The sequence below is a fragment of the Clupea harengus genome, chromosome 14 (genome assembly GCF_900700415.2).
Source record: "Clupea harengus chromosome 14, Ch_v2.0.2, whole genome shotgun sequence".
Lineage (NCBI taxonomy): Eukaryota > Metazoa > Chordata > Actinopteri > Clupeiformes > Clupeidae > Clupea > Clupea harengus.
In genome coordinates this window covers 9,651,112-9,677,997 of record NC_045165.1, presented here as the reverse complement: position 1 = coordinate 9,677,997, position 26,886 = coordinate 9,651,112, and the positions used below count along the sequence as shown (strand labels likewise).

The 26,886-nt window shown below is 44.9% G+C and overlaps 2 protein-coding genes across 5 annotated transcripts in view; both read right to left on the bottom strand.

The window, feature by feature from the left end:
- The window catches only part of actn1 (actinin, alpha 1), a 47,953-nt gene extending 44,266 nt beyond the window's left edge, over positions 1-3,687 (bottom strand). For 2 of the 4 annotated variants that reach the window (XM_031580428.2, XM_031580430.2), the window contains exon 1: positions 3,189-3,687. In XM_031580428.2, coding sequence (XP_031436288.1) covers positions 3,189-3,290 — 102 coding nt within the window. In that variant the 5' untranslated portion in view covers positions 3,291-3,687. The remainder of the gene's footprint in view (positions 1-3,188) is intronic. The other 2 variants (XM_031580427.2, XM_031580429.2) reach the window with 1 other exon arrangement.
- A 6,790-nt stretch (positions 3,688-10,477) lies between these two features.
- Positions 10,478-25,875, bottom strand: dcaf5 (ddb1 and cul4 associated factor 5). The gene is made up of 9 exons (XM_012817120.2): positions 25,381-25,875; positions 23,487-23,630; positions 22,540-22,576; positions 22,161-22,300; positions 21,190-21,319; positions 18,735-18,948; positions 15,476-15,542; positions 15,029-15,156; positions 10,478-12,043 (listed from the first exon to the last, which is right to left on the bottom strand). The coding sequence occupies exons 1-9, from the start codon at positions 25,586-25,588 to the stop codon at positions 10,559-10,561; spliced, it is 2,553 nt and encodes an 850-aa protein (XP_012672574.1). The 5' UTR covers positions 25,589-25,875; the 3' UTR covers positions 10,478-10,558.
- Positions 25,876-26,886: the final 1,011 nt, after the last annotated feature.

Genomic DNA, 26,886 nt, shown 5'->3' with positions numbered 1-26,886 from the left:
TGACACACAAGCCAAACACAAACAAACACACATACACACACACATATACACACACACAGACACACAGACACACACACATCCCTGTCTCAAAAAGCAAATAGATCCAGAGAAAAAAATACTGACACAACAGCCACACACAAACACACACACATACACACACACACACACACACACACACACACACACACACACACACACACACACACACACAGTGTTGTATTTCAATCCACACAAACAAATGGCCTTCGGCAGCACAAAAAAAGTTTACAGGCCCACCAAAACACTCTGGATTCCACAGATGTGGAGATAAGCCTCAACTTTCTCCAGCAGCTCAGTCGAGTTCAGACCCGCTCACACTGAGAGACGCCGCTCTCGGGCAACATCCCGCTAGCGCACAGCAAGCCACATCCAACCTCATCCGCCTCTTAAACATATAACATTAGCCCTGGAATGCAGGGGGTAGGAATCTAAAATCTGGGAATCGGGGTCCTTAAAGTTCAGAAATGTTCCAAGCCCTCCCAATTCCTAAGTATTTATTGGAGAGCCAGTTCATTAGCCGGGGGGCTGAGGAGAATCCAGCCCTAACTACGAAACTGGTAACTGGCTGGTGTTGTGCCAAAAATGGTTATGGTAGAGGAAATGTTGGATCGCTCCAGGGCCTGTCAGGGGCTGGCAGGGTTCTCCGGCGTGGGGGTGGACAGATGCTGCAGGGCATGACCAGCGAGAGGGTCAAGATTTTTAATGAGGACTCAGGAATGAGTTGTGCATGACTGTTGGCACACTGCAGTCAGATGTGCTGGAAAAGCGACGCTGTTCCAGCAGATTCTAATGCAGCCCTGATGTGTGTGTGTGTGTTTGTGTGTGTGTGTGTCTACATATACATTTAGTCATTTAGCAGACGCTGTCTGTATGTGTGTATGTCTTTCTGTGTTTGTGTGTCTATCTGTGTGTGTGTGTGTGTGTTTGTGTGTAGCCCCTTTTAAACAGAGCACGCTATACTGCCGTTAAGAAGACCCCTCATTATGCCGGCACAGACTCTGAGAAAAAAATATCCGATTCGTCACTGATGGGTTGGCTAGACAGATATATATCCCTGCTATCCCTCTGACACACACACACACAAACACACACACACACACACACACACTAGATCACTACATCCCATAATTGACCTATCTGCCCAGTCAGAGCTGTGAACAATAATCTATTTATCTCTGCTCAGTGTGTGTCTGCACACACAAGCAAGAATATTGCCTAATTACAACCCCCTGCCCAAACCACCCATTCATTGTGTCAGTTCGAGTCCCCTCTCTATGGTCTGGTCTGCTTTCTCATTTATCCTGATTAACATCAGGACAGGAAGGGACCTAACGCAACGCAGAGGCGGTAGTTCTGGATAGCACACCAACACAGGAAAATGCAGTTATATAGTGACAGTGCGCGTCTATCGCTATTACAGACGTGGAGCACGCACAGCTGTAGTCATGCCAGGATCGGAAGTTATTTTTCCTGATACAACTAGCAACAGCCGACAAAACTGAACTCTGATGTGTGCGTGTTCGTGAGTGAGTGAGTGTGTGTTTGTGAGAAAGAGAGAGAGAGAGAGAGAGAGAGAGATTCCATCTCTTCTGGGCTTTTCTTGTTCACAGTAGCTTCTATGATGGTGAAGGCATATGTTTCCTTACGATAAGGGTATAACTTATAAGGATGTCTGGAGCTAGTGTGTAAACCACCGGAGTAGCCAATAACTCGTTGACCGGCGCATTCCACAAATGTATACACACACTACACCTCTTACTAGCGGTAACGTAGCTCCTGTAATGGCTTCCTCCTGATCCCTCCTTGCATATCTGACCGTGGCGGGTCTTTTTTTACTTTCCCCGGTAGCTGTCTGTTGATGACATAATTTGGGAAACTAGAGGCCAGAGCTTTCGACGGTACAGAGGGGTGAAAAAAAGAAAAGAAAAGAAAGAAGAAACCGGGGGGAAAGTTTTCCAACGGGGAGAGAGAGGGGCCGATTATTACCATTTTTGGGCAAGCTCGTTCCCATGCAGGCCCAGCCCAAACCACAGCGCTCGCACAGATTCCAGAACGTTTTTTCTTCTCCCCTTTTCTTTTTCCTTTTTTTAGGCTGGGGCAAAGTAGTATTAGGGAGTATGTCCGGGCAACAGTGTTTCAACATTACATGCGTTTCTTTATATGTTATACATTATGCGATTATATCCTGTTTGACAGCTAAACTAATCAAAAGCATATAAGTTACGTTTTTGAGATTCTACATATTTTTTCATTTTACTGTTCAACTTCCATCCATGGAAGTGCTAAATCAGGTAGTAACTACTGGCATATAGATTATTATTATCTCACGTCTATTTGAATGGGCTGGCAACTAGCCAAGAAGAACAGTCTATGCCAGCATTTGAATGGGTTTGGTTTCAATGAAATACATGTTCATACATAATGTAAGCTAATAAATGTATTCCCCCTCGGACAAATCCGTACTCTTGTTGGGAGTTACCAAGACAATCACGACCAATTACTCCTAACCCGTTGCAGAAAACTGCAACTACATGGCTCTTCCTACCCCAGAATCTCCGCAGTTTGCAATAACAAGCAGTGGGCATCATTGACATCTGTTGCACGGCAAAGGTGGGCGAATGATCCCGGCGATACGTTTGAATTGTGCATAGAGGGGCGGGCCTCGGCCACTTGAATTAGTTTTTTACGCGTAGGCTGTTTGTTGTTCAAAAATACCCGCAGGAGCCTAAAACGGTTTGATGGGGTACTCTCAGATTATGTTTCTTAAGGCGTAGGCCTATTATTCTCTCGTCATTTGAAATGTGGAATTTTAAAAATACATTTGGCCTACTGTCAAATACTTTCGAAGACATTTTGGAACAAACACTACAACTTCGTGTCATGATGCGTTCAGTCTATATCACCATGGTTAGGTAGCCTATTCAAACCGGCAGGCACTGCGATGCTCAAACCATTTTTTCCATAAGACTCACGTATCACTTTCAAAGTATGTACATGACTGCTGGACACTCACACACTCATCACTCCCGTTGCAACATTCAGAGAGCCACCCCCCACCCCCCCACCCCCTCTCACATACACTTCCCTCACGGACACCTTTTTCCTGCCGTTACAGGGAAGATTGCCTACTGTTTAGTAATTCTCCATACCTTCCGCTGCTGTTTCTCCCATGCAGGATCCAGAAGGAGATCGCGATCCCAGTCATCTTCTTGGGGCATGTAATGATTTTCATCGTCGTCATATTGATCCATTTTTGAAAGAGCTAGTTCCTAATGGTATTCCCCGTTCTTCAGCAACTGAGGGATGTTGCAGTACTATGCCTCTTCCACACACTCAAGACGCTGTGGACGAAATTAACGGCCCCTTGGCTGTCACTGTACCACTCACTGACTCTCCCTGCCTCACTCGCTCTCCGTACTCTTGCCCGAGTCCTAGCCTCCTTTTCTTTCGTGGCCTTCCTTTTTTACAGCCGCGCTACAGAGTGGCGAGTAGGCAGGATCTAGTCCACTGCCGACAAAAGCCGAAACTTTGCTATGTAGAAAGAATAAACCAATGACGGAGGTTGTCACTTCATTGGTTGCTGTAGTAATTCTTAAATCCCACCCATTCCTGAAGAGCCTTTGCTTATTGGCTAATTCAGTCGTCAGTATCAGGATTTAGTGTAGGTTGACTGCATAGGCTTGGTTGCTCGTCTCATGGATAGGTATTTTGCCTGAGCTAAAAGTATCTCACTGTTCGCCACAGCGCGTGATTTGCATATTTAATCTATCAGTTCGCCCTGCACATTTCCCTTTGAGGTCTCAGGTGAATGAACAGGGCGCTCCACGTCAGTTTTAACACCAGACCTGAATCTAGACTGGGCTGAAGTAATCCCACCTGGGACCACACCCTTCAGCCTTTTTGAACATTGTGTCAGTAGCCTAATCTTAAAATTAAACCTGGTCGGGAACGCCTTGAAGGCCACCGCAGTGACAGAGTGAATTTAAAAATGTCTTTCCGAGAGGACAGCCGAAGTCGAGTCGGCTTTAACAATGCATTTGTACTGTTGCTTTGATTAAGTTGAAGAGTAGCCTTATGTTGCCTATATACTTGAATTATTTAAACGGCCTCTGCACCGTTTTGAAAAACAATTTAAGGCATTACATTGGCATTTGATTTATTGGAAGCAGGCGGGGTAGTTGTGATTGATAGGGTAACTACAGACCTACTGGAAACTGTAGCCTGTGGTTTTGGTGTATGTATTTATCTTTTATTTAGGCCTTACTCGTAATGTAATGTTCCAGCCTGTACACTACTAAATCTATTTTGATAATTGATTGCACCACTGTAGGGTAGTCTATTGTTTTGGATAGTCTGCGTTGCTTTTGAGATACAGGGAAACACCATGATTGCCCCACAGTACATTTTCTGATTGTCACTGGAATTCTGAGCTTGGTGCGATTCCCAGACAGACGTCTACAATCTATTTTAAGTCCCATTCCAGACGGAAGTCTACGATCTATTCGGTTCTCTCCATCCTTCTGTGATGAGGCATATTTACTTAGGTTCCAGTGGTACTAGACTACGTTAACTTTGAGCTTAAGGCACACCTCCAGGAAACAGCCAAAAGGCTACAAAGCATTCGTTTTGTGTTCTAAAATCTGTCCGTTCCACCACTTTCCCGCAAATTCCGTTTGCGCTACTGAAAATCTCTCGCGGTGCAGTCACCGAGGCGATGCTCTGTCGGAATCAGCGCTGTCATGTAAGCAGCTAGCGACTTAGTACGCTACCGACGGCCTCTGCCTTGTATGGTAAAACCGTCCAGGCGGGCCGTACACACTGCAGTGCGGCCCCGGGGAAGAGGCACATCGCGAGGGCAGGCCCCTCAATTCCCGCACTCAGTTGGTAGATGAAACAGGAGCTCTCTTCCTTATATGGACAAACTTCTAAGCGTCGAATGTTTGGGAAAGTAGTGATGTCACAGAGAAAGAGTACAGACCGCCAACTCATTCAGTATTCCCTGCTTTGGGGAAGCGCAGTTCCTACTCCCCTCCTTCTCTCAGCAGCAGCGGACGATGACTAAGCGCAGAGAGGGGTTGATAATTGTGCCAAAGCCGCCAAATTGCATACCAGGCAAGCCGACTATTTTCCTTGGTGATACTCACGGGTAAAAGATTACAGACGACTGGAGACATTCTGGTAGACATTTAAACATCAAACAAAAGTTCGAGTTCCCACTTCTCTTTTCCATTTTATATGTCTGTCACAGAATACTACTACCCTGCAAAACCAGTGTGTTCTTAAAAGCCTGGTATGTATAGGGATTAAAGCCACCAGTAACGTCCTAGGCTTACTCTTTAAAATGAAGAGGCCCGCCCGAAGTTCCTTCAATTTCATACCTTTGTGTCACCAAAATGCAAGTCACAGTAAATAGTGATGTGACACCTTGGATCAGAAAATAATGACTATAATTGTCTCTATATTATTCTGCAATCTGTATGTCAAAATAGGGGTTTCTTGCTGCAAAGTCTATTTTCTATGCAGCTGTTAACATCTGCTCACTCTCCTGTCTGGACAGCTTTAACGTTCCCATTTTCCTAAGATGAAAGTTGTCAGATTAATCCACTATCTAACCATAACGTCATGATCTAATATCGCATGAACAATTGCGGAACTTCAGCTGAATGAGGTTAAACGACTTTAAGAGGAATTTGCATTGTGGTAACATTATTGAATCAATCTTGATATGTAGCAGACTGCAGTGTGAACCACTCAAATTAGCTGAGGTGTGTGTGTGAGAGAGATAGTGGTTGACTGACAGACCATATGATTTAGAGTGAGGCACAACTGTCATACCAACTGGGTCTACCATGTATTGGCACTTTCCTGCCTTCTTTTGCTTAAGCGGCTGAGATGTTTCAGTATTGTATTGTTTATTATCAGCCTGAACTCTGCTTGAGGGGTCGTCTGGGGAGACTCTCAGGATAGGATCCCGCAGTTTGTGGGAAATCAGGGAGCCCTTCACATCATTCACACTTGTATACACCCATGTGGGACCATTGCCATAATGAAGCAGACCATGGAGGAGTTTTGTATTTATTTTTAGTTTTTTTAAGCAGACTAAATTAACACATCGAAAACAGATGCAGCAAGTCTCTGGAGCGAATCTAAAAGTTAGAGCCAATTATACAAGCACTTATTTATTTCATTTGGTAGCGCTGAAGTCTTCCCCTTTGTCAATTTCAACCCTTTAAATAAGCCTGAATGAACAGGTCATGCAAGCAGGCTGTGGGGGGGAAAAAAATCATTCACACACACACACACACACACACACACACTTTCCCTCACACAGCGGTATGCCTAGGAAAACACACACGCAGCCTTACTAAAGAACTGATGAGAACAAGAAACAGATTCACATATTTGTGAAAAGAGCTCACATTTACTCTCCCTCTCTCTCGCTCATATCAGTACTTACAAGAATATAAAGTGGAATCGGTTAGTGTTTGAAAAGTTAAATCCTCTCATAATTTAGATCCCCTTTGTGAGAGCACTTTTTCCTGATAACGTCCTCTACATTCCACCTCTTGCTTATCTGTGTAGCTTTATGCAGGTGCTGTCAGTAATTATTTGTGGTTATTTTCATTATCAGTATATGATTTAAAACATTCAGCAAGAGAAATCAAAGAAGTAGAGTTCCATCCTAGTATAACCATACGTAACAGCCCTAACGACTTAAATCCACACACTATGCTGGATAAGATAATATTTCACAGTGTAGCCCTCCTGAATGGCTCATAACCCATAAGTGTTTTAGTCTAAGGTATTAAAAAAAAGACATCCACCTGAACAATTCTTGGTTCTAGGTTCTAGGATTTCCTTCTTAAAAAATAACTGGACAATAGCCAGTGCTGGGATGTTCCGATAGGTTCCTGTCCTTTCCATTCGGCAGAATAATCTTCAAGCAGTAAGTATGAGTGTGACAGTCAATACCTGGTGAACTGCGCAAACACGGAAGTACCTGCCATTGACTGAACTGTTCCTAAATAATATGAAGGAATGAGAAGAAACAACATGTGTTGAGATTATGCAAGACTAGGCCAGATTTGACCGACTACAATGTGAGACAGTGTACATTTTTACAGAATACAACACAAAGCAGTCTGAAACTGTTGAGGCCTGCAAAAGTAAAACCATCCGACGCCATGGCCCTCGGGGACCAGCTTGAGGCCAGCAGTAAGACCAGGAGTCTGTTGTGTCGCTGTTATTGTGTCTGTTAGGTCTCTGGCTGCATCCCAGCGCATTCCTCCCGTGTTATAGCATAGACTAAGGCTACAGCCGCCTCCCTGCACTGCCCATTGCACGCTCAAGACCTTGTAAGGGATTAGAGCCGGGGCAGATGGGAAAATCCTCCTCACTCAGCAGGACACCGGCTCCCTGGTTCAGAGCAGGGCAGGACAGAGTGAGGAGACGCCAACACTGGCAGGCTTTGCACATGGGAATATTTGAAAATAAGTAAGAGGGAGGTGGGAAAAAAAGAAAGAAGATATGTTAGGCATGAGGTGAGGATGTTGTGAAAATGAGGGCCGGTCATTTCCTGCAGATAAGCGACCGCTGCTGCACGCTTCACGTCACCAGTCACGCTGTGGGTAGAGATTACTGATGTGTAGACAGAGAGGGAGATAGAAAGAGGGCGGATGTCTGTCACAATAACCATGACGATTGATGCCCATCCAACCCTAAAAGTAGACCCTCACCCCCTTCTTCCCAGGGGCAGTGGCAGAGGGCACTTAAGGACAACCGATGCCAGCATACCTCAGAGTTTCTCCACAGTCTGGCATTTGTAGCACTGGGATGAGCTGATGATGTCATTTCCTGCTGACACAAGATTGGAGAGAACGAGAAACAGGAGGCATAGCCACAAATAAATAAAAGGAGAGACAATGACATCAGCCCGTTCAGGCATCAATCATTCCTTTTGTGCACACATTCCACACATACATACTCAGCTCAGTGAAGGTGTGGTTTCCTTATCAGCCAGAGGAAAAAATGGAATGGAGAGTAAGCGAAGGGAACACAAAGGAGGTAGAGGGAGAGAGAGAGAGAGAGAGAGAGATTCCTTATATGGTTTCCTCTGGCTCCTGTGGAAGCAGGTTGTTGCTGTAACCGCCGTGGGGTGTGAACATCTGTGGAGGGCAGAACAATAAAGCTGACTTTTGTCAGACAGCACTTGCTGCTTCAGTGACCGTTCTCAGAGAAAATACAGGCCTCCAGGCACTCTTCACACATCTCACCATTTCTGACGGGCCCTAATGCAACACGAGTGAGGACCGGCCAAGTCTCAAGGAGGGCAAGTTTGTGGATCACTTCAACCAAGGAACAGGAAACACCTGGATTGGGGGGGGGGAACGAAAACACCTACACACAAATCTTTTAACACTGTTTATGTTTCAGGATAACAGTAACTGTTAAAAGAAAATGTGGAGATGTGCGTGCCGAATCATCCACACACATCCTGAGGTCGTGCATGTGACGTTGCCATAAACCAACAAGTTTCAGCTAGACACAGAGCAATTATGAAATTACTAGAGCCAGGTGGTGCATTTCTGCATTGCACTTACAGCATCCAATTCAAATGTTTAGTGAGAATTACAAAACAGAATTCTGACTTAGATGCTATTTTTCTAAGTGAATTGTGTCAGTCTTACTGGGTTATTAGTCTCTTCTGTACATATTTAGACATTAGGGGAGCAATATTAGTAGCACTCAAGCAATGAGACCTTGTTTGATATGGTATAGGAAAATACAAGATCTGCCAGATAAAAGCTCAGTTTCTGATACAGATTCAAAATGTGTATGTAGTGGCTGACCTAGGCTCATTCTTTTGCGCTTAAAGGAACAGTCCGCAATTCAAATCCCATACACTTTTGCTCCTCACTGTCCTCTAGCCGTCCATTCAATGTTTGCGCTCACAAAAACTTTGTTTCCCATTTACTGAGCCAGCACTCTATATGAACACCAAACATAGTGCCTCGGACCAAGACATAAACAACCCCAGCCAATCAACACGGAGCGTCAGGAGCACAGAAGGTACGGGTGTAATTTGATTGGCTGTTGAGGTCAAATACCAACAACCTTTCACAAAACTGAATTATGGACTCCATCTTTAAGTGCCAGCTATTTCATTTTACTTTAGTCAATGGCAGTCAACAGACTTCAATAGAATCAACCAAACAATTTTGATGTGACCAACATATCAATGTTATCAATAGATCAATAGGAATCTTGAACATTGCATGCTGACAATGCTTTATGAATACATGTGTGGAGTACGTGATGTTTTTTGGTACCCATCCGGCCTAAGAACCAACTGGCACATTTCAACCTTCCATGGAGCTTCAAACAGTCTCGCCATGGAACCAAAAGCTAGAAATATTCTCCACTAGATGACGGAAACGAGCACAGAATATATAAGTACATGGAGAGAAAGTACATAAGCTATCACAGTTCTGTGTTCGCCTACACTAATTCAAATTTGAATTGGTAGCTCTTAAAAAAAAAAAAAGAAGAGTGATAAAGTCAGTTTCCAAATTCAAAATGAAGAACACTGCGAATGACAATATGACAGAATAGGAATTTTAATGCACAACTCAAACAGATGGTGCTCAACAGGATTGCTATGGAAACAGAATTTTCCAACCAACCCCAAAACCAATGGCCAGAGCCTGAGCCCAAAATCACACAAGCAAGCAAGCAAGCACGCGCACACACACACACGCACACGCACACACACACACACACACACACACACTCTGCCCATGGAGAAAACATCCACAACTCAAACCATGCATTCATCTTCTCTAACAATGAACAGTTCAACAAAGAATTAACGAGTCCAGTAGGCTTTAAGTCCAAACAGGCAAACCAAAGCTGTTTAGCATTATTCTTCTGTCAAGAGGTGATGGCAGTTTTTTTTCTGTACAAATAAAAACCAAAACAAACTAATGAAAAAAAAAAAAATGTACCTCACACATATTTCTCACCAACCTAAATTATTAGCAAATGCACAAATAATAAAAGTATTTCTTTTTTTTTTGCCGGTTATTTAACTTATTTATCTTAAATTTATAAGATTTTCTGCGTGGTTTTACCACAGGCCAGAGGACCACAATTTCCAAAGCTGAGTGGATGACCACTTCAGGGGACGGGGCAGAAGAGACAGTAAACGAGAGATGAGTAAACGAGAAAAACGTGAATGACAGAATTGGCAAGAGCTTTGTTTCACCGTTGGCAGCTGTGGTTACCAGTTCTCAGGTTAGGTCTGCTTTTAGTGTCCAAAACAAAAAAGTCCAGCAGTGTCAATGGACATCCTTCAAAGGAACGAATGAAACTTAGCATTCACTCACACGCACACACGCATAGATTGTACAAACCCTGCCAGCCCCATCCACCCCCCCCCCCCCCCCCCCCCCCCCCAAAAAAAACACTTAAGAATTACAAAAACAGAACCAGTCTGAAATGATATGAAGCCGAGACTCCCTTATGTCTTCAGCTTCTTTTCTGAGGGTGCCCCCTCATCTGACCCCTCTGCTGACCCTAGTGATGATCCCTCAGGGCGAAGTTCTGAACCCTGGCGAGTCCGTTTGCTCACCCTCGATGTTCCGGTTGCTTCCCGGGTCTTAGAGTCTGTTGGGTCATCGTCTAGCTCTTCTGCTGTGCCAGAAATTCCGGGAAGATTCTGATGGGGATCCTCGGAATTCCTTGTGGGTTCTTGTGAGCCCAAAAAGTCCACGTGAGATGTAGTGAAATCCTTCTTACCTGCTCTTTCTCTCTTTCCACCCTCGCTCTCTCGTTTCTTGTCATCCCTCTCTCCTGCTCGCGACACACACCGTAGGTCGCTGTCCGTAGGGGAGGGGCTCCTGGATGACACCCGTCCACCGAGCCTCGTCTCTGGACGGTTACCCGGCGTCTGGACTGGGCTGTCGTCGTCGCGGAGACGGTGGTGGCGCCGGCTCTTGCGTCCCCGGGGCTTCTTTTCGGTGTTGGCGCAACCCGTCCCGCCTGAGGATGAGGAAGAGGAGCTGGCGTCTTCAATGGTGATCTTGGGGTAGCTGCAGGGGTCAAGCGTGGAACAAAGGTCCTGCGCAGTCGCCGGCCGGTCCTCTGCGTCGCGGCTGGGCAGGTGCATGCGACTGCGGACCCTCCTCCTCGCTGCGTTGCACTGCCGCGTGTTTGAGCGCCGCTGCTGCTGCTCCTCCTCCTCCTCGCCCTCGCTGCTGGAGGAGGACGAAGGGCTCGACGAGGAGGAAGAGGAGTCTGACTCTGAGGCCGAGCGCGATTGGCTGGAGAGGCTGGAGCGGTCCAGCGGGGGGCTGGGCGAGCGGGGCCGCGGTACCGGGTTGAACCAGAAGCCGCTCGAGTCCGAGTCTTCGTTGACCAGGTCCAGCATGAAGGCCGACTGCCGCCGTCGGACCCCTCGCTGCCTGCGGGAGAGCCCCTCGACTTCCACCTCCGCCTGCTCCCCCTCATCCTCCTCATCCTCCTCCTCCGACAGCTCTGGGCCAGCCAGTGATGACGAGGACGAGTTCTCAGAGTTGCTGGGGGGACCGTCGTCATTGGCAACGACAGCAACAATGCCTGACGAGGGGTCTGCGTGCATCACACCAACCTCTCTAGCGGCACTCGGTGTAGAAGCAGCAGCAGCTGCTGCTACAGCAGAGGCAGCAGCAGTAGAGCGTGTAGAACGGCGCCCCCTAGCGTGCAGCTGCAGGATGGCGCCCTCGCTCAGGTCGCTGTCCGAGTCAGAGCTCCAGCCCTCGATTTCACGGCGCACCAGCGAGTCGAAGAAGGCCATCATGCGCGGGTCCTCCTGGATGGACTGGCTGACGTAGTCGTGCGACAGGCCGCTGCCGCTGTTCAGCACCAGGCTGATGTACTCCTCGTGCGTGTACAGGCTCCGAGACTTGTCCTCCACGAGGCCCTCCAGGTCCCCAAGACTGTCGGGCTGCTGGTACGGACTCCACGCCTGAGAGGGAGAGAGAGAGAAAAGAGAGGGGGTGAGAGAATGGGGGGGGGGGGGGGGGGGGGAGAGAATGGGGGGAGAGAGAAAGTGGGGGTGGGGGAGGAGAGAAGGAAAAGAGAGGGGGAGAAAAAGAGATGGAAAGACAGACAGACAGACAGACAGAGAGGGGGAGAGACAGGGGGGGACAGACAAAGAGAAACAGTGGGGGGGGGAGAGACAGAGACAGGACAGAGAGAGTGAGAGGTGGGTAGAGGTATGAAAAGAGAATGAGGGTAGAAAAGTAAAGGGAGACAGACAGATAAAGAAAGAAGGAAAGGAGATGGAGAGATGTGAGGACGGGTACTTAGAATGGCAGAGAACGCGTCAGTAATATGAGGAGCGAAAGGGCAATCTGTGTGCCAATTTCACAAACCATAACAGAAAGCATCTCACTGAACTGAACTCCACTCATGGTGTGTAATTTGACTTCAAGGGGGCTCCCCTGTTTGCACAGAAACCACCCTGTACAAAATCTACTCAAAACAAGCCTGCCAAAGCCCTGACAGGATGCAAAGCAAACATTTCCTTGTAGGAGATGACAGGTATGATGTAGACTGCATGTGTGGGACACAAGAACTAATAGTATTTTTGAAGTGCCAGTGGAACTAGTTTCAGTCCCTCATTGCAAGGAGCGGAAAAAACACACTTGAGAGCCTAGAGCCTAATCACGGAATCACTTCAGCCACTGATTTCCACTGAAGAGTTCCACTGAACATCTGGCTGAGAGAAATCATTAATGCACAAATTTCTCTCTGAGCGAGCAGAGGCATGTCCTCTGATGAGTGAGAGTGAGTGTGCTGAGCGAGTGTGTCAAGTGTGTGTGTGTGTGTGTGCAAGGAATGAAGAAGACAACTCATTACTCTCTGACTGAAAGCTGACCTCAATCACACACTCAGAGGTGTGTCAGAGATGGCTGTCTGAGCTGTTATTCACACACACACACACACACACACACACACACACACACACACACACACACACACACACACACACACACACACACACACACACGGCATGTTAAATCATCAGAGGTGTAAAGACTTTGTCTGGAAACTGTGCAATGAACTTGTGTTAGCTGCAGTGAAGCATCTGGAATTCGTGGTAATTTGAGAGAATGTTTAGCAATAAACTTCAGCTTCCTGTGGAGGTGGTCATGTAATCCTTCTCTCAGGCCAACACTGAGGACAGCCTTTGTGGTGAGCCCATATGAGGGAGATGTGTGATGACACACTGAAGTGAAGTGTCACAATTACCCCCTCAAGGTCCCCATACACACACACACACACACACACACACACACACACACACACACACACACACACACACACACACACACACACACACACACACACACACACACACACACACACACACACACACACACGCACGCACAGACAGACACCAACTGATAGACTTCCCCGCACAAGCTAAGCTGAGCCTGCTAAAAGATATCAATTGTATTTTACTTGTATAGAACCATTAACAGTGAACACTGTCGTGTCGAGGAGCTTTATGGAAACCAAGGACTATCCACCCACACAGTTACCCTTTGGTGACACTAAGAAAGTAATATTCCTGATATTATATATTAACAGTAGGGCTGTGAAATGATTAAAAAATGTAATCAGATTAATCACAGGTTTCTGTGGATTAATCATGATTAAATCACATATTACCAATTTTCTCTGTATATTTTGTGAGAACAAAAAGATTTATGACAAAAGACGGATATATACATTTAACATGTTTTCTTATTTTTCATAAAAAAAAAAAAAACAATGGTGCTGCATCTCAGCAGTTCTTTAGCAGTCATCTTTGCTATTCCATATGGAACATTAATATAATCTTCATCCTAAACAGAATTCGGCTTCTTAGCCATTGTATGGTTGAATAAAACATTTTTCTTTTCTTTTTAAATCAAACAGAAATTATTTGGGCTTCTTAGCCATTGTTTTTATAGGATGGTTAAAAATGTTTCTCTTTTTTGTCAAACAACCATTAACCATACCATGACACAATCTAATGCCTCTAAAGGCCCTAGTGGTCGTTTTGTCTTCAATTGCCCAATTGCTTGCAACAGTTTGGAACTATTCTGCACAGTATGCCTCTGCAAAGTGGCGTTCTTCTGTTTTCATGCACGTTAGTGTAAACGACTTTAACTTCCATTCGTTGGTGATTAGATGTGCAGTTACACCCAGGTAGTTATCGTTACTCACAGAGGTCCAGTGATCCCCTGTCAGCGCCACATGTTTCGTAGCAGCCAAGTCATTTTCCTTTTTTTTCTTTTCAGCTTCTTACAGCTCGTGGATTTTTGTCATTATTTTGCGTCTTTGCGGTGCTTTGATGCTCGCAAAACTTCGGTGAACCCCTCGTCCTCAACAATATTAATCGGTCTACAGCTTTTTGCAATTCATTTGGCAACAGTGCTAGTCAACTTGTCACAGGCAGATTTACTCAGGGGCCTACGTTGTTAAGTGAGGGTGGTTTGGCGCATTCCACTTGAACTCCCCTCGCCGACCAACGCATTTGCTACGGTGAAACGATAACGTCTTTCCGCAGAGTGTACATATCACTTTGGTTTTATTGAATGTTCCATCTTTATTTTTTTGGAACACGAACTTCCCATCCAGAAAGTCCTCAGGTTCATCATAATTATCCATGTTGTTTGTTTGTTTGGATAGCAGCTGCCGTCTGACTGCATTAGAAACGGCGACTAGTGCAGATTGAGTGGAATTGTGGGTATATTGGAAGCTCGTTCTGCGCATGAGTTAAATGCGTTAAAAAAATTAACGCATTAATCCTGAAATTTAAATCATAACGGGTTAACGCGTTATTTTTCACAGCTCTAATTAACAGTAACATATAATACGCCTCCTTTCAACATTAGATGTCCAAGTACTATCCATTTGTAGTTTGTTTAGAAATGTCTTTGATTGACAGGATACTGACCTTGATGACCTTCTCGACCCCGGAGGAGCAGATCATGTAGGTGTGAGGGTTGAAGCGAACCTGGTTGACAATGGAGCGATGACCTTTGAGAACCATAAAGGCCCCGTTCACCACACGACCTGGACCTCCTGATCACAACCAGACAAGAGGGCTTGGATTACAGTCAGTCTCACACACACACACACACACACACACACACACACACACTAACTCATTGTCTTTCTCTCTCTATCTCACACATACGAGACACAAATCCACTCTTTCCCTCATCCAAGAAAAATACACAAAGAAGTACGATAAAAAATTATGCACATATGTAAGCAAAAAATATGGTTACCAGACATTTTCACACTCCTGGGAAATGTGTGTGAATGGAACAGCATATTTCATGTCAAGTGCAGACACACACACACACACACACACAGACAGACACAGCACATATCTGACCTGCTTCAGGCTCTTTAGGGATTTTCCACATGTAGAGGTTGAAGTCATCAGATCCAGACAAGATGTACTGCAAAACACAATCACATGACCAACCATTAATAATGGCAGGCCTTCAAAGGAACAAAGCAATCCATAGTCCCCATTCCTGGACACATTACATCAACCCCCCACCCCCAACCAGTGCATAACAAACTGCAGATATTAAACACAAGAATATGAAGGTGAAACAGTGAGGATAGACATGTAGGCCTCATGTAAGTGGCGCTGGTAAGACTGCTGGTAAGACGGCTGGTAAGACGGCTGGTAATACTGCTGGTAAGACTGCTGGTAAGACTGCGCTCGCTTGGGGCGGTGTTTTAGTCTGATCGAGAGGCGAGGCGAGGCTGTCTTGCTTTCTTCCAGAGAGAGGCTGTTAAAGCTTCTACTGGGCTGCTCATTTGGCTAATGAAGCCGCTGGTGCGCACACGCACACGCGCACGCACACACACACACACACACACACACACACAGAGAGAGAGAGAAACACACACACACTCCCTCTCCACTTCCATTATACACACTCTCCTCCCTTCAACCTGTTATTCCTTCAGACACTCTCTCACGCCCCCACCTCCCAACACACACGCAAGTTCCTTCCGGGTAGCAAGTCCGTTCTGTTGAGACATGCATCCTTGAGCCAGTGGAGCTGACATTAGCTGACTCAGCGCTTCTCTGCAAGTGCACACAGGAGTGCTTCTGATGAACTCTGATAGGACGTGTCTGCACTGGCCACTCTCTACCTCCCTGAGCACACTGCGGGTCTAATATCACACCTTATCAGCTATTAGCTTAGCATTTTTATTTCATCACAAGCCTAGCTATTCACAATCACAATTTACTGCTAAATGAATAAATGTCACATCACAATTGTCCTGGCTAGCTAGCTAGCTAGCTAGCTAGCAAGTGGTTTACTGGTGGTCCTAGCTAGCTAGTGGTTCATTCACACTGGCAAATGCAGTACTGCCATGTTAACTACTCCACATTTATAGCCTTAAATAGATGACCCTCAGTCTGATCCTGTTGCTAGCTGTAAATGCTAATGCTTCCAGTGCAGTTCAGGGCACTAATGTGTGAAGGTTGTAAACACCTTAGTAATTGCAGAGGAAGCAGGAGACGGCTACGCAGAGGGCCGACACTGGGTTCTTAATCAGCTGAAAGTGCACTGTGTGAATGAGTGGTCATCAGATTTGAATGAACAACAGGCCATGGGTTCAGCGGGTGAGCTCAGGATCAGACACATGAATGTGTCTACTGGCGCACACGCACACACACACACAGCCTCTCTCTCCGAGTCATGTCCATATTCATCTCTTCTCACCAGCACACACACACACACACACACACACACACACACACACACACACACTCACACACACACACACACACAGGGCTGTACTTTCCAGTTGTCTGTTGAAGGATGACACGAAGCATAAATGCAGAAATTAAGGGCTGGTGTCGCTGTGACCCAGGTCAGAAATCTGAGCTGTTTACCTCATGTTGCCAGGCAACCATAACAACCTTGAGTGTTGTGATGTCATAGCGTGCCTTGGCTACACCTGGATACTCTCACTGGTTCCCTCCCCCCAGAGGCATGGCTCTACCACCCACTACAGAACAGAAGTTACCACATAATGAGCCCACCCTCACAGTTTGCCACCCTCACAGTGCGCCACACACACACACACACACACACACACACACACACACACACACACACACACACACACACACACACACACACACACACACACACACAAAATTGTAAAACATCCTTAACGCACATCAAGATACACACATACACTTAAACCCCTGGATGAGCAAACAAACACAATCGTAACTCCCCAACTCGCACACAAATTCCACTCACTTTTATGGTTATGTCTGTGAGGGTGTGAACACACATATACACTTAAAGAATGCCTCACAAAACACACACTCACATATGCAGATACCAACAACGAGACACACAAACACACTTATTCACAAAACCTCATTTCACAGACGCAGAACCAAGGGGGTCCATTCACCCCTGACCTCCCGCTCATTCGTTCACTCCCCCGACACTCCCTTTAGTTTCACCTTCCACTTGAACCAGCCTCCCCCTCTCCTCTCCCCTCCCTCTTTCCTCCTCTCCTTCTCTGACTGTTTATTTGTGCTCTCTCTGTCCTTGGGGAGTTTTCAAATTCTCTGGTTTTGTGGAGGCCACCACAGGAAGTAAATTACCCAGAATTCAGCTGTACCAACAAGCATGTCTCCAGGATGAGCTCATGTCTGCGGAACAGCTTTTATCCATGTGAATGTGAGACAGAGGCCGAGTGTACGTCTTAATGTATGCAGATGTGTGTGTGTGTGCCTGTGTGTGTGTGTATGTCTGTGTGTGTATGTCTGTGTGTGTGTGTGTGCGTGCGTGCGCGTGTGCGTATGAAACAATCAAAGGGAGAGAAATTGACAGTCTAAGTGTGTCTGAGTGTTGCGTATGAAGACAAAGTTTGGTGAGAGGATGGATTGTCAGTGAGTGGGGGGGCGCTGATTGTGTCTGAGTGTTGTGTATGAAGACAAAGACTGGAGAATGAATGAATTAATACATTTAGAGGAAGAGGATGAGATTGAGAGCATGTCATTTTAAACTGGTGTCGGCATCCTTCAACAACGAAGAACATCTTGTTGTCGGTGGAAGATTGTGTGTGGGTGAGTCTGTGCCTGTGTGCATATCTGTGTGGGTATTTGTCAGTGAGAGAAATGAGCGCTTTATTTAAAGGTGTAAAAATATCCTGCTGCTGAAATGCTCAGCTTATTTTGGCCTGAGTGTGTAAATTCCTAATAGTCTGTTTTCATCATTTCCTACCTTGACGTAATACATTTTGAGCTACACATTTGAAAGAAATGTATTAATACAATTAATAATGAACCATTGTGCCTGTGGGTACCTGCACAGTGTGTAAATCTGTGTGTGCATGTTAGTTACATAGTTAACAGTCAAATATTTACATTTACCTTACACCATTTTGGAATTAAGTGCTTCTGCTATGGTTCATTACTGTGAGTGAGCATGCATATGTTTGACAATATGAATTAGGTTGACCAATGAATTCATTCAAATACAATATTGTTTAATGTGTACCTGAGGCTATGTAAGTATGTGTTTGTGCGCGAGCGAGTGCGAGCGTGTGTGTGTGTGTGTGTGTGTGTGTGTGTTTGATCTGCATCTTTATCCCCTCACCTGGTCTCTGTCCCCGGCGAAGCAGCAGCTCTTCATGGTGCAGGAGTTGAAGTAGCCCTGGTTGTCGAACTGGACGCTGGGCAGGCGCGAGTGCAGCTCGTACAGCACCGGGGGCAGACGCCTGCGCAGCGCCAGCAGCTGAGTGCCCGTGCTGTTGAAGCGCACACTCATGGCACTCTGCAGAGACAGGCTCCCGCCATACCGCAACAGAGAACTACAGAGAGAGAGAGAGAGTCCCAAAAAGACATAAAAGGGATGGGTTGAGTTACTGGCAAAAGATGAAAACTACAGTAGCCAACTTCTGATTTAACATGCACAGCACATTTACTAATTTAGCAGAATAGTATATATATAAAAAAACATATACATATACATAAACATATACATACACACACCAGTTTACGTTTTGTCAATGCATACCAAAGGTGATTTAAGTGACTTTGAATGTGGCATGGTTGTTGGTGCCAGACTGGCTGCTCTGAGTATTTCAGAAACTGCTGATCTACTGGGACCTTCACGCACAACCATCTCTAGGATTCACAGAGAATGGTCCGAAAAAGAAACAATATCCAGTGAGCGGCTCTTCTCTGGGTGAAAATAGAAGATTGGAAAAATGGTGCCTGGTCTGATGAGTCTCGATTTCTGCTGCGACAATCAGACAGTAGGGTCAGAATTTGTTGTGAACAACATGAAAGCATGGATCCATCCTGCCTTGTATCAACGGTTCAGGCTGGTGGTGGTGGTGTAATGGTGTGGGGGATATTTTCTTGGCACACTTTAGGCCCCTTAGTACCAACTGAGCATCGTTTAAACGCCACAGCCTACCTGAGTATTGTTGCTGACCATGTCCATCCCTTTATGACCACAGTGTACCCATCTTTTGATGGCAGAATAACACGCCATGTCACAAAGCTCAAATCATCTCAAACTGGTTTCTTGAACAGGACAATAAGTTCACTGTCATGCAGTGGCCCCCACAATCACCAGATCTCAATCCAATAGAGCACCTTTTGGGATGAGGCGGAACAGGAGATTCAGATCATGGATGTGCAGCCAAATCTGCAGCAACTGTGTGATGATGATGTCATCATGTCAAAAGGGATCAAAATCTCTGAGGAATGCTTCTAGCGCCTTGTTGAATCTATGCCACGAAGAATTAAGGCAGTTCTGAAGGCAAAAGGGGTCCAACCCAGGTCCTAGCAAGGTGTACCTACCTAAAGTGGCCGGTGAGTGTATGTAGTAAACGTAACATTGCACTAATTTAGATGGTTGGACAAAGATAGTTTTCTCTGACACAGGCTCCCTGTGCTGAAACATGAGAACCAGAATAAACCCCTGAATGGAAAACATTAGACACTTGTGCTGAAAAGAAGGCACAAACAATCGAGAGAAATAATACTCAACTTAAACCTGAACTTGTAATAGCTTGTTAATGACACATACTATTAATGTTTATTGTTTGAACAATTTCCTGTGGTGCAAAATGAAACATTTCCCATGAGAACCTTCTTTGCAACACTCAGTGAGAAATGTTAAAGGCTTTTTTTTTTTTCTGTTCAATTACTGAATGAATCACTGAGAAATAGAAAAAGCGCATTTGTAATCGTATGACTGATGCCATTGAGACATATTGCATCATCTATTGGTTGATTCATTTTAAAACCTGAATCACACATAAGGCCATGCGCGCTTGTTGGTGTCTACAGCCTTTTTCTTTGACACTGGCGCCATCTGGTGACTACTAAGGAAACCGCACCAGCTCCAGCTAGTTACATTTTTTAAAAGGACTTTGGCAGAATGGCAGGTTTCTAGAGGAGATGCCTGCAGATGGTATACTTAATCTTTTCTTAAGCCATAGAACCTTTTAACCTTTTAATGAGAAGTTCTGTTCCCACCTCTCGGAGATGACAAAATTATTTTGTGGTACAATCACTGTATCTTTTTAGTTTAGTCAGTTACAGTCAGTTTCAGAGTGGCCATTCATAGATTTCACAGTTTCCCATTCCAGAACAGTCAAAAATAAACACTAGCTGTAGTTGTTATCCCATGATTAAAACAATGGTTCACATATTGATCAGATACTAAAATGGAGAGATCTATAAAAGGTGCCATTCCAGGGAGTAAAAATCCCTTTTAAACCCCCGACTAATAAATACAACAGTCTTGTTGGAAATCTATAGTCTGACTATCCAGACTGGATGTGTAGTATGTGTCCTTTTTGGGTTGTATTACTGTTTTCTGAAGTCATGTGTGCGTGAATTCAGGTCATTCAAAAATAAACTCTTGCCAGTTAGATTTGCATGTGTATTAATGTGTATACATTGTGCTGTTCTGAGTAAGAGTGATGCGGAATTACACCATCATCTATAATATGTGTGTGTCTTTGTATATTTATGTTTGTTTATGCACAAGTGTGTGTGTAGGGGTAAGTGTATGTGTGTGTGTGTCTTCTCACCTGCGTGGCTTGCGGATATCCCAGAGCCCCACTCCCTCTTTGGAGTTGGCTGTGGCCAGCAGCCGAGGTTCCGCAGGGTTGAACATCACGCTGTGGAACGCTGAGGTGTAGCTTGCCAGACAGAAGGGTTCTGGAACACACAACAAAGTTTAGCACTCAGTCACATGGGATATCAGCCAGAAACTCTAGAACAGATCAGACACAGCATGTTCTGTGTTGTTTCCTTTCAGCTTGCAACACATGTACACACATGTGTTGCAAACACTATTTCAAATGTGTTTTTATTTGTAACCACAACCAATTCCTATTTACTTACATATTTTGCCATTTTCTTGTTCAGTTTAAACCAATTAGTTAAAGGCTTACAGGGACTGTTGTGGATCATAAGGAAAGCTGGTGACTGACATTGGTATTATGTTCGTTAAAGCAGCAATAAGGAGTTCTGTTCCAAAACTTGCAAGCTAACTACCTAAAAGCTATGCAAAAACCTTGCAAACACCACCAGCAGCCCAGTTAACGCTGATAGAAGCTTGCCAACACACTAACTGGTGTCTTTCTGCAGTATAGCTGGAAATGTCATACTGCGAAAGCTTTTCTTCCATTTTTGTAGGGTGTTCTAGCCCGGAACACAGAACTATATAGGGTATATCCTGGATGGCTAGGTGGAAAGACACAGGTGTTTATCTGTCCTTCACATGACCATATGCTAACAATGAATTTGAGGATGGTCAGATAACTAGTTGCCTATAAAACCATACCTCAAAAAGTGTCAAATTGTTGCATAGTGTTACTTTAAACAGAACCCTTACGAGAGCGTGTTAGAATAAATGCAGGAGATGGCGGCAAAATCGAATGGGTCAAAGGTACGATGTGGCTGAAAATGGCGTCTCGGCAAAGGTTGTGATGGGGTGTTGCGTAACATTAATGTCATGTAAACCTAGAGACTGGGAGGAAGTTGACGCTGTGAGTACCTCCGTGTGGGGGCTCTCGAGTGTCCCAGATGAGGACTCGGCCGTCGTCTGCGGAGCTGGCGAACACGTTGTCGTTCACGGGGCTGACAGACAAGCCGTACACTGCGTCGTCGTGGAGGAACACGTTGAGGGTCTCGCCCCTGGTGTGGGATGGAGAGGATGAATCAGGTAGGTTAATCACCACATCAGTGTAGCATCAAGACACAATAAATACCCCAAATGTACTGTCAGTAACATACCAGACAGGTGTAGGTTTTCTCAGATATTTACTTATTTTCTTACTTACTGGACATTTTTTCAGTAAACAGTAAAAGACAGCGTTCCCCAGCGTTTATGTTCAACAAGATGAATACAGATAACTGAATAACTCTCAACTCACCTCTCCACATCGTGGAGGATCACCTGCTCATCATTCCCTAGGAGTTTGGAGGGGGGGGGGGGGGGGGGGGGGGGGGGAGAGAGAATAGAAGAGGAAAAAACAATCAGTTTGCAGACCCTTCAGTCTCCGTGCAGAGATGAAGTCATCAAATTGGGTCAGTTATCCTTGACCTGGGGAGCAACACAGGTAGACAGAGAACCGCCTTTCTTTCTGTCTTTCTTTCTTGAGCCCAATCTAAATCAAAGCCATGACGGGATCTACCGGTCAGCGTTTTCAGTCTGTGAACTTTAACACAAGACAGGGTATATGCGAGTAGCTGTACATACTTTAAATACGTACTTTAAAAGCTTTCTTTTTTTCAAATTGATTAGGAACTAAAAAAAAAAACTGAGATCAAATTATGTTGATCAAAGGAAAAGTTCTGCCCACCTTGTCGCTCCAGAGGAGAGTGGACATACATTTGCATTTAGCACATTTACACTTAGTCATTTAGCAGACGCTTTTATCTAAAGCGACGTACAAAGGAGAAAACAATCAAGCTACAAGCAAGAGACCTAGTGTAACAATAAATACTACATCAAATAAGCAATCAAAGTGCTAGTTAGAGGAGATAGCATTAGATGAAAGATAAGGAGAGGTAGAGAAAGGAAGAAGGGAGCCTTTTCACATTGCCTTTGGCACATCAACATAAAACTGATAATGTGCTGGTGGTAAATTTCTCATCGCAGTAATTCACATCACAACTGATTCTAGACGAAATCCGACCCTCATTTATGACGGGTTGTGCTAGTCACAAGCTGATCTAATGAGCTGATTATTGAAGAACAGGGTAAAGGGAAGGTGAGATATCATTTTTCAGAAACACGACAGTCCAGATTCCTCTTTGCTGAGCTCCAAAGTTGACCCCTCTTTCATGTCCACACACGGATGCTGCTCTGGGCCCTTACCTCCAGAGAACACCTTCTTGTTGGTGCTGTCGAACGCCAGGCAGAAGATGTTGGACAGGTGCTCTCCCTTCAGTTTAATCGGCTTGGCCCGGGAGTGGATGGACTTCTCCATGTCCCACAGCAGCACCCTGCGGTCATCTCCACCTGAGAGACACAACGAGGGTGGCAAGAGAGAGACTTTGACTTTTAGAAACCATTCAATACCTCATTGCCTGGAAACATTCTATATCGGTGATAGCAACTACCGAAACAACTACGAACTAATGCAACAACTCAAAACGGAACTATTAGACCCCCATCGACCCCAATGCTCCCCAAAACACAAAGGGAAAAGAAGGGATAAGACACAGAGATCACCTGAGTGGAACACTCCCATCTTGCACTGACCAGAAGCTCAACGCACCACTCCAGAAATGTGTAGTGCAAATGAAACAGTAAATGCATTCACGCAGCACCACATGGGAGGTGGGATTTGGGTGGGCCTTTGTGCCACATCTCTGGTCCACTTCAAGGTTACAGGCTGGGACAGTAAATGTAGGCCTTCCTGATTTTATCTCTGATCTGATTTACCTCAGTGTCTATTGGCGTGTGGGTTGTATTCACAAGTGTCAATTGTCAGTAGCTTTGCAATGCTGTGTCCAAAGATGCAATGCCATACAGACCTAGCCGGTTTATTATGGGCTTTATGTACCCTGATGGACATCAGGGATTACATCCCATGTGATTACAGTTTAGTGAAGCTCAGTTCAACCAAGAACCCCTGACTAGTCTAAACAACTAAACATGTAAACCGTCCTTCAGGTGATTACATTGTTCGTTCAGGTCTTCTAAGGCTATAGCACCCTGCTGCTCCTGATTTAAGGGGGGACTGTATACAATAGGCTACGTTTCACTGCTCCAGGGGTACCTGACCTAATTCTCTACAACGATTTGATTATCACGACAAATTGCATTAGTTTGTTTCCTTGAGGCCATTGAGTTGGGCTACATTCCCACTAAAAACATTTCAACCATCAATATGCACACAGACCTACTCCTGACACAAAATGCCCTCAGAGGGCCTAAAAAAATGTAGTGTGTTGAAATTAGCGACAAACTATAACATAAGGGCCGAATCATAAACTTAAGCTAAGTGCCTAGATTTTAGCACTTGACAGCTGAACCTTAGCTTGCAGTACGTTTCGATAATGGTCGGGATCCAAAATCCAACAGCAGATCTATATAGAGCGCTTTCTAGAGAGTATACTTCTGTTACAGAGCTCAAGATCGCCAATATGGCCAACCTTGTTTGACTGCTCCTCTATAATCTAAATAGGAAGTGGCCTAAGGTTGGGAACTAGTGTGGGCAATTCAATCGATACTTCGTGGAACGGTAATCCGATCTTTTCAAAGAGTTTAATTGCATCAGACACCATTCGTATTTCATCAAACTATTATCTCACTTGAGAGCACACAATACACCGACAGTTGGATTAAGACGCAATGGCTACTCTCCAACTATGATTGGACGATCTCTCGAGACGCTAACAACTGCGTGGTGAAGGTTTCAAACGTTAGCGCTAGCTATCAGCTTGTCAAATGTCTGATCAGCGTGGCATGTTTTCGATTTACAGTGCTCACAATTTTACAATGCATTTGCCTTCATAAACCCCAGCAGCAACATAGGCATACTAGTGGGATGGCCTGTGCATAGTGACCACTCGTTGTACGTCTGTCACAACAAACAAGTTGCAATTTTGCCAACTACTGTTAGCTACTTATTATGGCCAGAGCAAGAAGAGCTGTAATTATATCGCTTCACAGAGACGTCAAGTGTACCTGAATGTGGCTAACGTTAAGTTCATCAACATTAACACATCGGGTTGCCTACAAACGGTAGACATGCCAAACGTACCGGACACAAGCCAGTCTCCTCCATTGTTTGAGAACTCTATAGCGTTCACGCATCCAAAATGGCCCAGCAGGTCCTTTTTGAACAGGCTGGTGCAACCACCCAGCCTACGTCGCTGGAATTCCTCCTTCATTAGATGGTGCCCGGTGATGTTTCTCCGGGACAGGAACCCCACAGACGATCTCATGCCACAACCCATTACCTCCTTCATCTTGGCCCCTCGGTTCTGTTTGGAAACTATGGTGTGCCTGCTGGCTACTCCGCTTCTAAGTTACAGAAATCTGTACGACAGCTGACATCCGATGCGTTTACGCAAATGTAAGATACATTCCTGCCCACTAACGTTTAGCCCTGGTGTCTATTTAATTACATGTTGGCTAGACAAAAATTCCGAAACGTGAAAGGGACTTGGTTGCGTTTCTCTGGAGTCGTGCAGCCATTCGCTTCCTGCTCCGATGAGATCCTCTTCCTCCGCCTGTGACATCATCAAGCCAGCTGACCCCCGTCCCTGTACTTTTGACGTAACTACATAGGTTAACATATAGACTGCACACTGGACACCACACACCTAACGTGTGCAGGAAAGAAAGAAAACAGAATAAACCTACGAGAGGATTATTTTGTTGTTGCTGGAAACATGTTATGTTAGGTTTTTACGTTTTTAATTTAATAAAATGTGAAATATGTAAAAGTCTACATTAATAAACATATCTCCACACGTTCCTTGCTAGTTGAACTGAGAGTCAACAGACCGTTTACATCGACATGTTTTCGTCATGATGTATCTCTGGAATCAAAACAACGACATGGACAGGGGTGACCACAATATGAATATACAGAAAGAGGTCAATAATGACTCGACAAGATATTTTTAGTGTGTCTAGTTTTATTACTCCCTGTACAGGGATTACAGTGGTAGTCTCGTTTTCATTTTATTATTTTTTACAAATACATATTTATATAAGGGGATCCTTCAACCCCTCTGCAACCGAACACCAAAACAAACACATAACCTTGCAATGCACTGTTGAACTGAACAGGAGAGAATGAAAACACTATGATGGATATCCAAACCTTAAAAACATGTAGAGGTGAAGACATATTTATTCAACTCAGTCGAAACTTCTCAAAACAGTCATCCCACAATCTCAACTGATGGGGGCTTTTTTTTTTTTTTTTTTTAATGGCATATTCCAGTTTGCAGAACTGCCTTGATTTAAGGCAGCTAAACTGGGTCTGAAAAGAACCCACGACAACGCAAGAGAGACCAAATTTAACAAAGAAGAGTGTGTGTGTGTGTGTGTGTGGGTTGATAACACCTCTTGAACTCATCACAAATACTTTTTCTTTGCATTAATCACTACTTGAGTGGATATACTGGGCTGAATTTCATCACCTTACAACACAGCAACACCATAAAGGTTATCACAACCTGTGTCCTCATAGGGGTAACACTCACATACTGTCGACCACAAACGAGAGCTGCTCTTAGGTTAAAAGACCATTCAC